The 14,730-nt window shown below is 37.0% G+C and overlaps 3 protein-coding genes and 1 non-coding gene across 4 annotated transcripts; 2 read left to right on the forward strand and 2 right to left on the reverse strand.

The window, feature by feature from the left end:
• Positions 1 to 2,832, reverse strand: LOC135632469 (THO complex subunit 4A-like). The gene is made up of 5 exons (XM_065141070.1): positions 2,599 to 2,832; positions 2,372 to 2,518; positions 1,906 to 1,974; positions 1,648 to 1,832; positions 1 to 381 (listed from the first exon to the last, which is right to left on the reverse strand). The coding sequence occupies exons 1-5, from the start codon at positions 2,755 to 2,757 to the stop codon at positions 222 to 224; spliced, it is 720 nt and encodes a 239-aa protein (XP_064997142.1). The 5' UTR covers positions 2,758 to 2,832; the 3' UTR covers positions 1 to 221.
• Positions 2,833 to 2,906: 74 nt separating this feature from the next.
• Positions 2,907 to 2,980, forward strand: TRNAV-AAC (transfer RNA valine (anticodon AAC)). Its single transcript has one exon. It is a non-coding gene; the product is annotated as a tRNA-Val (tRNA).
• Positions 2,981 to 8,642: 5,662 nt separating this feature from the next.
• Positions 8,643 to 9,451, forward strand: LOC135633961 (histone H2A-like). Its single transcript, XM_065144006.1, has 2 exons — positions 8,643 to 8,961; positions 9,049 to 9,451. Exons 1-2 carry the CDS (start codon positions 8,749 to 8,751, stop codon positions 9,286 to 9,288), a joined length of 453 nt encoding a protein of 150 aa, XP_065000078.1. The 5' UTR covers positions 8,643 to 8,748; the 3' UTR covers positions 9,289 to 9,451.
• A 665-nt stretch (positions 9,452 to 10,116) lies between these two features.
• On the reverse strand, positions 10,117 to 13,890 carry LOC103978587 (soluble inorganic pyrophosphatase 4-like). Its single transcript, XM_065144007.1, has 6 exons — positions 13,733 to 13,890; positions 12,974 to 13,115; positions 12,838 to 12,866; positions 12,270 to 12,533; positions 10,857 to 11,485; positions 10,117 to 10,570 (listed from the first exon to the last, which is right to left on the reverse strand). Exons 2-5 carry the CDS (start codon positions 13,104 to 13,106, stop codon positions 11,405 to 11,407), a joined length of 507 nt encoding a protein of 168 aa, XP_065000079.1. The 5' UTR covers positions 13,107 to 13,115; positions 13,733 to 13,890; the 3' UTR covers positions 10,117 to 10,570; positions 10,857 to 11,404.
• Positions 13,891 to 14,730: the final 840 nt, after the last annotated feature.

A 14,730-nucleotide genomic window follows, 5' to 3' on the forward strand; every position in this document is an offset into this window, starting at 1 on the left:
TTGACCAACCAAATGAAAGGAACTTTAAGGCCAGACATCAAATGTCGCTTTAACCCCATCAGCAAGTAGAAGTCTAAGAGCAATAAATATATGAAAATGAAAGCCCCCAAACCCAATAAGTAGTTTAACAATATCATCTTCCATTTCCTACATTACGCACGTTTGCAGAATTACTTAACTATTGAGCAGCATCAAGCAAGATATGATTGCAAACTAAGCATTCAGTTAGTTTGCATTGCTTCTTCATGATACTTGTCCAAATCAGCATCAAGTGCTGCAGCAGATACTGGTTCACCACGGCCTCTACCTTGGCCACGACCTTTCCCCCTTCCACGACCACCACCTCGTGGCCATCCTGCAGAAACCCTTCCTGGTCCAGTTCTGCAATACATAAGCAAGTTAAGAAAAATTACACCAATAAAACAGAAATAGATAGGCCTAACGACAAACCAATAATACCACAAATTCTAAAAAGGCTATTAGATTCTGTTGTGTTGCATATAGAAACCACTTAAATAATGATGTATTGACCCAGTAAGGGGGAAATATAAGCATACTCTAGGCAAGAAAAACAATATAAACATGCAACTTTACTAAATATATCTAATATAAATGTGGAAAGTATGGGGGAAATATAATTATTGTATTTTCTGGAGAATTGACTGCCATCACTGCTAATAATTTATATTATTAAAATGATCATGACAAATCATTAATCTTAGTGTACCAATCTAGATTCAAAATAATTTCATATATGAACATGAAACATAGAAGAGAAATCACTATTTTCATTATGCATGCATCAAAATTTCTCTAATACACACTTTCAATATACATTTAAAAAACAAGAGAAAAGAATCTTTGCCCAGATATGCTGCTAACAGCAACAAGCATACCATAACTTTCACTGGAGCATGATATTTTAACCTAAGATAGTAGAAAACAATCTAAAAACTTTTCTTTTCTTAGTGAAAGTTAAAGTAAATTGATGATACATGTTTCGCTTAAGCTAAAAAGAAGAATCAGCCATCCCCTTTTAACCTTTTCTCTGCGCATTATGGGCCAACCTTTTCTCCTGTCTGTTGATACATCGTCATGAGACATGTTATTATTATACTTTTTTCAATTAACCAAATTAGCCATAAAACACAAAGCACATATCTTCTGCAAGAGTACACTTTCTCTTCTTACAATAGCCCCAAAACCTGACAAGGAGATTAACAATGACTAAAGTGTAAATACATTAATTAAACTCGTGACAGATATAAAGATCATATTTCTTTTGTGCCTATTCAGAGTTACGAATCTTGATCTTACTTTTGTTACATCTAGATAATATTACATCCGAACAAGGCCCAGTGCCTCCTATCCAATAACTAAACTTTTATAGAACATATATTGGCCCAAAAAGCCAAATTTGAAGAAAATGTAAACAATGATGCTTTTTAGGTCAGCATGACAGGTGCTATATAGCAGAAAAATGATCATTGGTAGATGCTTGGTAATAACTATACATCTCAAGTAACAATCAATGGATTACGTAACGACCATATACAAGAAAATAGTGCAATCACAAAGTTGGAAATTGTACAACTCATCAGAACTTAATCAAATGAAGGCATCTCCATAAACAAGAATTAAACAGACCTTTTGGGAGCACCGTTAGGATTTCCGGAGACACCATTAGAGAACTGAGGCACGGCAGCTGGTGTTGGAATATTAATTCCGATAATTTCTATTTGCATTGGTTTTCCATCAAGCAGCACATTGTTGTATCTCTTCACAGCTGCTAAAGCATCAGCCCGCCTTGAGAAGACCACCTCAGACGTTCCCTTAAATATATTTTTTCCCAAAAAATGAGCACAACAACGTTGAAACTAAAAATCAGTCAATCTGAAGAAGTACCTTAGATCTTCCGCTTCTATCATAATTTACTGAATAGCGCTTCAGATCACCAACCTCTGAAAAGAGCTCCTGGAACAAATAAAACATCACATCACAAACAAAGGCCCAAAAGGGGCGCCTCAACCAATGCTGGGAAGAACAGAAAACAAAAGCATGTGATCATACAGGCAAAAATAAAGAAATGAATCCCCCAAATATTCTGGCTTACATGTGTATTGATTACAATAACTTGCCATAGTATGTTTATCTTAAGGCAAAGCTCTTAAGCTAAAAGGATACCCAAATTGGACAAAACGATTTGCGGACTTCCAGAGATATATATATATATATACAAATGAACCTCTCCAGTTAACCAACAAAACAACGACACAAACAGATCCTGGATATCTGAAGACAAAATATCAAGATTCCGAATCACCAATAACAAGTGATATTAGAAACCGAACGGCAAAAAATAGGAAATCACCTTGATGTCCTCGTTCGAGACACCGTATTCCAAGTTGGAAATATAGAGTTTGGTGCCGGTCTCTATAGAGGAAGCCCGAGCCGCAGGAGCAGGGAAGCCGCCCATCGGAGCCGCATAAATGTCATGCTGCCACGCCGAGTCGGGAGCCTGGGATCGGAGATCGAAGTGAGAAACCCTAAAATCGGAGGAGATGGAGGATCGACGCGCTGAGGAAGCCCTAGTCGTACCTTCCCGAAGGAGTATGGGGCGGATCGGTTCGCCGACCGGTTGGGGACGCGGCGGGCGGGTCCAGTGCCCGAACCACGGCCCCGGCCGCGGCCCCCCGCGGCGGACTTCTTGTTGTTCTTGATGATGTCATCGAGAGACATGTCCAAACCGCTCGACATCTCCGATCGATCGAGAAGGGCGGAGGATTAGGGTGGGATCGGTGAATAGGGTCTGGGGGAAGAGGACGTGGCCAGACTCACAAAAGAAGAGACGAAGACAGATAAAGAAATAATACGTTTATATAACTCAGACGAAGTTTGCCACGAGTGGTGTCGTGGTGTAGTTGGTTATCACGTCAGTCTAACACACTGAAGGTCTCCGGTTCGAGTCCGGGCGACGCCATTATTACCTTATATTTTATGTTCCTCAATTATAAAATTATATATAAACTTAAAATGACGAAATTAATGACGAGTGGTGTAGTTGGTTATCACGTCAGTCTAACACACTGAAGGTCTCCGGTTCGAGTCCGGGCGACGCCATTTTTAGCTTAACTTTCTATTTTATTTTCCGATTCCTGGCAAATTCTATTTTGATTTTCCATATCACTTTTTTTGCAGCCTAAGTTTATTTTTCAGACTTTTTTAACAGATAGCTCATTCCAAAATTTTTTTTTTTTAATGTTGTACACAATTTTTTAATAAAATAATATTTTTTTTACTTTAACATTGATTGTTTGTGTTGAATCTCTTGACGATGAAACCAATTGATAATTGTGTTTATATTTTAATCTACGTTTTGAGTTACATATGATGCTTCGATTAGAATGAGACAATTAAAGTAAGAAAAATCATGTTGGGCCGGAGGAACATATCAGAAGATTAGACGTCGGGTCGTGGATTCAAGCATCGAACCAAGAAAAGCAGGTATTACGCTAAGGATATCGGAGTTGCGGAGTCAACTGACTGATTGGACAATAGGCCGCAAGAGATGATGATGCGTCGAAAAATCGGACAAAGCATTGAGGGACTAGTGACATGCCGGACAACTTTATTAATGCTTAGTATTAATTGTCTAGATCGATGTTTGTTTTACATGTGCAAGATTAACTACGGTGGTAGTAAGACAGGCAGCAGGTGTTGAGTCGGAGTCAAGACAAAGATCACGTTGTGGGTTCGAAAGTTCGTCGGAAGTCCGGACGGTCGTCGGAGGTTCTGCGGGAACAATTCAAGAAGTCCAAGAGCTTGCCGAAGAAGCTCGTCGGAACTCGCCAAGAGGATCGTCGTAGGTCCAGGAGTTTGCCGGGAGTCCGCCGGAGCATCGCTGAGGGTTCGTCGGATGTTCGCCGAAAGTTCGTCGGAAGTCCGGACGGTCGTCGGAGGTTCTGCGGGAACAATTCAAGAAGTCCAAGAGCTTGCTGAAGAAGCTCGTCGTAACTCGCCAAGAGGATTGTCGTAGGTCCAGGAGTTTGCCGGGAGTCCGCCAGAGCATCGCCGAGGGTTCGTCGGATGTTCGCCGAAAGTTCGTCGGAAGCTCGCATGAAGAAGCGATTAACGCACTGGAACACGATCTGTAGTATTGATGTCTTAATTATCGTAGTTAGCATGTAGATTAAGTTAGGATCGAGAAGTGATCACATTAACTTAATCTGGGGCCAATTGGGCTCTTGGCAGACCCAAATTGGGCCGAATGGATCAGTCTATTCGGACCCAGAATTCCTGCAGGTGGTGGCACCGCCTAGGAAACTTAGTCTCCCAGGAATTCTGGGCGGTAGTACTGCTCCTGTCAAGCGGTGGTACCGCCGGCAGTTATTATTTCCAACAATGGTACCATCGGTAGTTATTACTGCCAGCGATGGTACCGCCCCTGTCAAGCGGTGGTACCGCTTGAGCTCGATCTCTGAGCGATGCAGGCGGTAGTACCGCTTAGTGTCAGATGCGAGGCGGTAGTACCGCCCAGCTCTAGCGGTGGTAATGCTAGGACCCCGAAAATCCGGGAGATGACACTTTTAAGCTCCAAATTCAAACTGATTATGACATATATAAACCCCACCCTTTCTGCATGAAAGGGCAACCAAAAGCTTGCTTTTATTCTAAGTATTTAAGAACTTAAAAGTGTTGTAAAAGCTAGAGTTCTTCTTCCTCTTTCTTTCTAAGTGTTGATTATTCAAAAGAGGAGTGAAAACTTGTAAGGATTGTCTCCTAAGCCCGTCAAAAGGAGAAAAACTATAAAAGGGTGGTTGACCTTCGCCTATCGAAGGAAGACCTCTAGTGGACATCAGTGACCTAGTCGGAGGAGAAAGCCAAAAGTGGATGTATGTCAAGATTGGCCGAACCACTCTAAATCTCGGTTTGCATTTACATTCTGCTCTTTATATTAACTGCAAACTGTCTTCGTTGTTTTACATTAACTATACTTTTTTCGTTTGCTCTCAAGTTAAAGATCTTTCCGAAACGGTTTTCATATGAAGTCTTTTTGAACCAACGAAAGTTTTCCGCTGCATTAATTCATCCCCCCATCTCTTAGTGCTTTTGATCTTAACAATTCAAACCTACAAAATTATATTAGAGCATTTACGATAAAAATTCTCTTATGTTTAAATTATATATGGATTCAAATGATCTAAATATTAATAAAAATTTTAAAATTTCTTTTCAAAGATGCACTATGATCTTTTTTTTTAATAATTTATCGGGATGAACGGTAATAAATATCGTTAATATTTATGTACATCATCTTGATATCATTTGATTATAAGAGCATTGAACCATGATCTATATAATTATGAAATAATCACTTTAATATCAAAGACCAAATATTGTTATTTCATATCAAAGTCATCATCCTTGTTGATACCATATTATCATTCTTGTATGATGGGATTAACCTAACGTGTCAATTATGCAATACAATATCAAGTTGCCTAAGTATTATTCCACCTATATCAACATAGAACATCATTTTTTTTCATAAATTGTAACTTAATTTTTAAATAAACTATATTTCCATGTCATACAAATCCCATCCAGTTCATTCACCATCTCAACCTAATTTTTAAATAAACTAATAACATAAATTCATTTCAACCATATATAATTAGAACCTATGTTATGATGACTTGGATCTAAAGTGATACATGTAACAAATTGTACGTATCAAAATGATCGATTTAATGTTTATATATACTCATTATCCGAAGATAAAAAGTTATTTAAAAGCACAGTGACATGAAACATCTCGTACCATTTGAACCCAAAGTGATAAGACTAATATCCTGAGGTGATAAAACTATATGAAACTTCGGGATAATGTCTTGAAACTTCGGGATAATGTCTAGGGATGATTGATGACTTGGTTTCGATATTATACAATAATTTTTATATACGACAAGTTATTTTGGATTATTTGTCATACGACTATTTATAATTTTTAGAATTAATTTTTAAATTTATATTAGTTATAAATTTTTTACTTAAATATTTACTTGTGGGATCATAAATTTATAGGGTGATAATTTATTTATATTTACCTTTTTATGTTATTAGAGGACCTTGTGATGTTACTAGGAACATGAGATATTTAAGTATATGTCAGATTATACTATGCATATCTAGTGTGACCAAAATTAACATTAAAATTAATGCATATATATATATATATATATATATATATATATATATATATATATATATATATATATATATATAACTTCCATCCTACCTAACCGATTATGAAGAACATCAATATCTTTTATATCAGGACTCGATATATAGCAAATTGTTCGTATCAAAATGTTTGATTTAATGTTTATTTTTTTCATGTTTTTCATGCTTGATACAATATGTTTGAGACTTATAGTTGATTTGATAGTTCAATTTTGATTAGGTTTTATTCTTATTTATGATTTATAATTATAATTTATATAGACTTATTATCCAGAGATAAACATATGACATGAGATATCTCTTACATTTGGAATCCAAGGTGATAAGATAAAACTTCAGAATAATATATTGATGACTTGGTTCCGCAATGATATTACACAATAATTTTTATATGTGACAAGTTATTTTGGATCATTTATCATATGATTGTTTAAAACTCTTGAAGTCTATCTTTTAACTCGTATTGATTATAAAATATTTACTTAAATATTTACTTGTGAGATTATAAGTTTATACTTCGATAGGGTGATAGTTTATTTATATTTGCTTTTTTATGTTATTAAAGGACCTTGTGATATTACTGAGAACATTAGATATTTAATTATATGTCAGATACATATCTAGTGTGACCAAAATTAACATTAAAACTACTGACTTAAAAAAAATAAATAAATAAAAATCACATCTTAAGGAAACAATATTAATGTAATCCAAAAACCAAATGCCAATATATATATATATATATATATATATATATATATATATATATATAACTTACATATTTACTCATTTCATACTTGCGTGAATTCCTAAAAAAAAAATTTACTTTTTAAAATTTCCAATAGAACATTTTTATTTTAAAAAAAGTTTCTAAAACAGTTCTCCTAATTTTATGAAAAAAAATCATTTTATCCTTTTTTTTCATCGAATTTATTGTTGTCTATGTTGTTTTACCATCACCCATAGCTCTCATATGAAGGTTTACGGTTTTGTATAACATTTGTGCAAGAGCTATAACAAATCGGGCATGCGAGGTTACCCTGACTTCGATCGTGCACTATTATCGTGAGTTACTTAGGTTTTAACGAGAGTAATATTGGAGATGGTAGCTAATAAGCTGAGTTGCACAAAGATGGAACAGAGGAGTAAAATTATCATTTAAAAAATATTATTTTAAAATTTTTTAATAAAAAAATTAAAAAAGTAAATAGCCATTCTTATTTCGAATGTATGATATTGAACAAAATGACTCATTTTCCATTTCTTTGTTTCAGCGAAAAAAATTTGGAGTTATTTAGTATTTGATTTAATTTATAGATGTGAATGGAAGAAATTGGTGACCAGCTATGTGTTTAATCAAACTTAAATACCACAATGAAATGATTTTACTATTATTTAGTAATCAAACTTTATTTAGTATTATTTAAATGAACTTAAATAATTTTACTATAGAAATCATGTTTAATCAAACTAAAATAATACAGCTATGTGTTTAATGTAATTTTTAATTTCCAATAGGGTTAACCATAGTTAAGATGCTTTAAATGCCACAATGATAAAACCAAAACACACACACACACACATAACATTTCATACAACGCATCTTAAACGTTTACATCATCATTCATTAATAATCCTCAAAGGTTATAAATTTAAATTAAAACTTCAACTAACAGTAAGTTAACTATCTTACTAAGATAAACTACAATTGCATCAATGCAAATTTTCAGGTTTTGGAGGAATCCGTATATACTAATTGACTATATATATATATTAATTCTCTCCGAAAAATAAAACACACCTAAATTGACATTAATTAAAGGATATTAATATAAATTATAATTAAATACACCTCAATGCATTATACAATTTTCTAAAGGATTTAAATAGGGATTAAAAAATTTAAGTAACCATTAAATTTAATATATGTAACTCTGTTTTGAGAAACTCCGAAGGAACATTGAATTTTTCTTCTGTATTTTCTGAACCAGATTAACCCGTTAAATTGGAAACCAAACCAAAATGTCGTACGATGTGGTTCGCTTCGATTTGGCGGTTTACTGGCAGGATACATTAAAGGCCGGCTCGATTTGACATTCGAACGTTGAGCCGTCCGGGCGCCTTTTTCTTGATTGGGTGACAAATTAAAGGCCGGTTCGATTTGACGATTCGAACGTTGAACCGCCCGGGCGTCGTTTTCTTGGATTGGGTCTCAAAAATGAGGAAGCACACTTTACTTCGCACGAGGGCGTCGCTCCCCACTGGTCCGTCTGTACTCCCACGGATCGTGACATGAAGCATGGCTAGCCGTTGATCTGATTCCAATCCAACGGTGCGGGTTTCTCTATCCGAGGCCTCGAGCCCACTCGCCACTATATATTCGCATCGGCAAGACATCTCTTTCGCCAACTCACTCGTTCGTGACTCGGTCGGGCCGTGTGAACTCGTTCCATCTTTACTCCATTCCCAAGTCAACCAGGAGCGTCCTAAAGTGGTGGTGTGGCTATGGAAGGCGGAGGGAGCAAGGTGAAGAAGGGAGCCGCTGGCCGGAGGGGTGGTGGCCCCAAGAAGAAGCCCGTCTCACGGTCCGTCAAGGCCGGCCTCCAGTTCCCCGTCGGTCGCATCGGCCGCTTCCTCAAGAAGGGCCGGTACGCCCAGCGCGTCGGCGCCGGCGCTCCCGTCTACCTCGCCGCCGTGCTCGAATACCTGGCAGCCGAGGTGCTTTCTCGAACCCCCATCATCGCCGCCTACCTCGCCCGCGGCATCTCCGTCTTCTCATGATCTTCCCTTTGCTTGGATATTTAGGTCTTGGAGTTGGCCGGGAATGCGGCGCGTGACAACAAGAAGAACCGGATCATACCGAGGCACGTCTTGCTTGCCATCAGGAACGACGAGGAGCTCGGGAAGCTTCTCGCTGGGGTGACCATCGCGCACGGAGGGGTTCTGCCCAACATTAACCCTGTTCTTCTGCCGAAGAAGACTGACAAGGGTGGCAAGGAGCCCAAGTCGCCATCGAAGACCACCAAGTCACCGAAGAAAGACTAGGGTTAGCGGATTTGAAAGGGGGTTTCTATCTCCTGCAATTCCTCTTCTTTGTGTATTTTGTAGGACTGGAATAGTGTAGGTGGAAGAAAGAGATGAATTAGATGAAGCCAAATGTTTCTTCTTCCTATGTTTCATGCATTGTTAATGATAGTAGTGATTTATATGTGATTTGGTGTGGTTTTATTTGGTTTGACTTGGACTTTTTCGTGAAAGGGACAACAGCCACTGTAAGAAATTGGGAGTTTTGGAGGTGGAAGAAGGTTAATGGGCTTTGTTATTATGTGTTATACGAGAGGGTTGGGTTCCTTTGGATCGATTGAAATATTCTTTTAATGGCATGAAAACTAGTCTTTCTTTGGTAGCTGTCAATTGAATCTTTAATGACTGTTCTATATCAAAGAGAGTCTCTTTGATGATTCTATAGGGTGATGGTTGATGTGGCTTTGGTTGATGATATCAACTTCTATCGGCTGATGGTGCTATTGAGGGTCTGTGCCTTTTGAGATTATTCATTAGATTTGCAATGTGACGTGCATGTAAGAGTTAATATGAATTGCAATTAGGGAGATACTGCCTTGCAACTTGAGAAGGAAAATAGATAATAAAGTCCCTAATTTGCAGTGGCTAGCATTGGACGTGCAGTTTCAGGCACTAAGAAAAACAATGTTCTACTCTAATAGTTGTTTTGTTGATTTGATTTACATCACGATAGATTAATTCAGTTTGTATGACTATCATGTATTCTTAGATTTTTATTGCATGCATCTTTGAAGATGGGAAATTAAAGAGATTGATGCTAATGAGGGTAACATATGATGCCAGATGACATATAAATTACTAGAACAGTGTAATGATGTTGAAGAAAAGTGAGATATTACATATGACAAGTATCCTTTTCTTACAATTGAATTAGGAATATTGATTCCAATGGAAGAAGTTGGTATGTATAATAAATCTCCAAATGATAAGTCATGTTCATAGAACATCCATGTGTTGTTCATATTTGCTGGTAAAACTAGCACATCCAAAATTGTGAAATGCCTATTTGATATATGCACTTCAGATTTCTATTTAGCTCCACAAAATTTTGTACTAAATGTTACCACAACCATGCGATGCAGAATATGAGCAGTCACTTTTGCGTATCATATGTAACTATTACTAAATGATAGCTGCCGTATATAAAATCACTATGTGGAAATGACCAATTACTTTCAGCTCCATTTGTCAAGATGCCTCCTACTTCCTCAAGTATTCGACAATGCAAGTGCCATAAGGGTCCCTGCAAATGGAGTTCAAAGAATTAAAATGATTAGAACAGTCTTAAGCAAATATCACATACATCACTTAGATATATATTGTTAAAAGAATATCTATACAAGACAAACAACCCAAGAATAGGAGAACATGCAGAATCACACGGAGCCCGAGACTTAAGGTCTGAGAAGTGAGAATAACATTTGATGAGGAAAAGTTCCCTTTTAATTTCATCTGTCTGCCCAAGCATTCGGCAGGGATGACTTCCTAGAACTAAAAGATTAGAACTAAGAAACATGATGATTACTTACATGGAGTGTTGTATGGCTTTCTTTATAAGCTGAAGATGCAGGCAGGATGTCATTCACAGCAACTTCCTTGTTCTCCTTTTTCTTATCTGAATATCTTGTTCGAGGACAGGCTTTGATGAAGCAAAACCTCTAATGGCACAGAATTTTGTGAGAGACATCAGAATTCGAGTCTCTTTAGCAACACACACCAGTGTTCTAGAAACATAAGTCCAGTGATTCAATTGACAGTATTTGTCTGCTTATTTACATAAACTGCAAAAAAGTTGGTCATGTTTAGTCTGTGTTAGTAGATATACAAGGATACAATCTTCAAAGAAACGCCTGATTTCAGCTAAACGATGACATGGTAGCTTGTTGATATCATTGTAATGGTTGTATTCAGGGTCATCCGCACAAACAGCAATTATCTTGTCATCTTTCTCCCCGTTTCCAACATCATAAATTGCATCAACATGGCTTTTACCAAAGTTAAGCAATCATTAGAAGCGTTATATAACAATATGTGAATCACTAATGCTTCGATTTACAAAATCAGTTCTCCAACTTGTCTAACCAAGCCAGACCTGATCAATCATAGGCATCAGACCTATGGCTTTAGCTCGAATAAAACATCCTGGAATTACTGGTTCCTGTTGAACAAGCATCAGCAATAACCAATTTAACAGGTACTACTTGAATGTCTGAACAACCAGTGAAGATTCTGAAATATCAGAAAATTGGAAATATTTTTTTGTTTTGGTATCTATGATAAAAGAATGATACCGGCGTGATGCAGAATGGGGGTAAAGAAGAATAGAACTCGAAAGAAAACCAATAATATAATTTTTTCGGATGGAAAATATATGAACTCAATAAAATCGAAAAACAACTCACCACCCTAAGGAAATTAAATAAGGAAACGGAACTGAAAATAAAAGACTCACCATTCAATGAAGCATTCAAGAGATACAAAGTTTAAACAAGAACTTCAAGAGAGCTTCGACAAAATATCATCAGTTTCTAAAGTTCTTTCTAAGTCCTAAACACCAAAATAAATACTAGTGCATGAAACAACCCTTCATGCATAGAGAATTTTAAAATTAAGTGTTTATGGTCGCTAACCAACTCCTTTAATACATTCCTTGGCCATGAAGAAATATTCACAGCTGCTAACCAACTCCTTTAATGTATTATTTTATCATGAAGAAAAGCATCTTGAAACAGCTTTAACTTTGTGTAGGGAATATGCTGATGAGTTGTCATATTTGAGTGGGCTGGGTTAAAGATTATGAGGCATCGTTGTTAGCTGAAAAAAATACCATATCATAATCAAGGTTCATATGATCAGATTGTAGTAAATTAGACACTCCCGTGTTAAAGAATATGACTTATATATGTAGAAGTCTACATTCGTAAATATTATAACCATGGAACTGAAGTGCCACATAACTGCATGATAACTAAAACATCAATTGGATCACTATCTTCACAAAGGGTGTGTGGGATGAAGCCATAATTACGAGGGTACACCACTGATGAGTGAAGCACACGATCTCCTTGTACAGAAGAAACAAATATGATATTCACAGCAGAAAACAGAAAGCAAGCAACAGAGTAAAATACCAAGAATACCTTTATCAGCCCAGTTCTCTTGTCAAGTTCATATTTCACTTTGCTCCCCCTTCCTATTTCTACCACCTGCAGAAATCTGCTGTCTTTATTTCTGGTTCATATTGTAAGTGCAAATGTAATGTATCATGATCATCCACATAACTACAAATTCAAAGTATCATATCTTTCATCCAATCAAGTGATGATCGGAAAGCTCATAGATTACTAGAACAGGGTGACCCAACATTTGAAGCTAGCGTACAAGGAACTTGGTTTTCATGACAAACCAAGCGGATCTGTCCCCCATGTATGTGATAACATCTCATTTAGGTCCATTGCTAAGCATCAAACTTCATAATAAGTCACATTAAATGAAGTGTAGAGACTTTACACAGTTAAATATCATAGGAGCTTCAGGACCTGCATGTCGAATCCATGGAATCCAAAGTCCATTTAAGAAGACAGCAGCAGGGAGAGGCAAAATAAATAAATAATCATACGAAACCTTTTATAAGAATATCAAGTACCTATGTCAAGATCATGCCAAGGATGTGCTGCAACAGACCTTCTGCACATGGATGAAAGAATCCTTTCATTGAGAGGTGGCCATGAAAGTTGCAAGTCCGAATAGATGATTGGTATCTCCAGAGACGGAGCCATAACAACAAGCTGTTGAACATGCAATGAATATGCAGTCAACGCTCATCATCTGGATATTGAAATTATATTTGTTGGAAAATTTGTGTTAACACGGAATGACTGGCTACGATTGAAATGTAAAAAACATTTGCTTATAGAAACACCAAAAAGTGAATGTTTTGGATCACTATATTCGCAGAAAATGAGCGAATGCAGTTCATGAATAAAAACATGTTCTTCGAGACATTTGCAGTCAACCATGGCTCATCAGGGAACTGCTTTCTTAAGGCATTGTATGCAGCCAAAGATGTATTGAAGACAATTAACAGGCTAATCGATTAGCAAATTTTTTGTGCATTTTCTACCTCATCATCCAAGTCGTACAATTTCACACATTCTGGTCCAAAAGGTGATGCATGTTACAAAAACATGGCATTGTGCATATGAAAGAAGCAGAGCTTCTATATCTGGATTCAATAACAATAGCAATTATTTCGTGCAGATAAACTCATATACACGAATAAAAGATAGAGATCGTTTCTCCTCGATGAAGTACCTCCCAGTCCTATGAGGTAAACGGATCTAAACAAGGGGGAAAGAAAGGAAATGCTCAATCCCCAGCGGACAAAGATCACAGGAAACGATACCTGAAGAAGCGGAAGAAGGAGCTGAAACGGCTCTCGGCCGGACACCAAAGCAACCGATAGCAAACGCCGAAACCAAACCCTAGAATGGAACCGACAGCGGGGTGGAACCAACAAATAGGACAGGGGAGAGAGAAGGGAGATGGGTTCTGTTGCTTCCCGCTTCTTTTATTCCTTTTCTATATTTAATCAGGACACGTGGATGATCCATATTGGTTGATAACTGCCTCACAGGCGAGGGAATTCGTGGTGTGATCGGACGGCTGTGATCCCTCGAACGGTTGTCCATCTGATGGCGAAAGAACGAGCTCCTCCGACTCGTTCCGAGATAGCCACGTGTACTTGGTGATTAGGCGGAGCCGCTTGCCGCCTCTTTGATGCTGACGAGTGGGGGAATCGGCCCAATGCGTCGCGTACACAGCGTGGCTATGTACATAAAAACACTAAATGGGATGTCAAAATAAAATAAAATAGTAAGTCAAAATAAAATATATTTTAACGTTTTAAAATATAATTAATGTCATCGAGTATAAAAACAATGCTAATATGAATTAATACGAGATAAACAATAAATTCACCACATCAACCAATGAGAACAAGATAATGTCGACCAGATGTTCTCGGAGCATTTTTGTTAACCTCAAATAAAAAAAAAAGACCTCGAAAAATAGAAAAAAAAATACAAATATAAAACTACTTATTCAAATATGATTGACATGATTTTCAAGATCATGAAAATACTTTGAATTCACAGCGATTGCAGTAAACAGCAGATACACAGAGGGCTGCACAAGTCATGTTCACAGTCAAAGATGTGGGCTGCAAGAACATAATTAATATAAATAACAAGAATATACGTGTACAGAGAATAGGGAAGCAATAAGCATGGATTAAAAGGAGATGAATTAATCAAAGTATAATCTACTACCCACCGAGGGAAAACATAAAACCATGTCAAGTTCACCCAGCAAAAAAAATCAACTTGTCCCAGTGGCTGTCAT

Source organism: Musa acuminata, chromosome BXJ3-3 (assembly GCF_036884655.1).
Source record: "Musa acuminata AAA Group cultivar baxijiao chromosome BXJ3-3, Cavendish_Baxijiao_AAA, whole genome shotgun sequence".
NCBI lineage: Eukaryota > Viridiplantae > Streptophyta > Magnoliopsida > Zingiberales > Musaceae > Musa > Musa acuminata.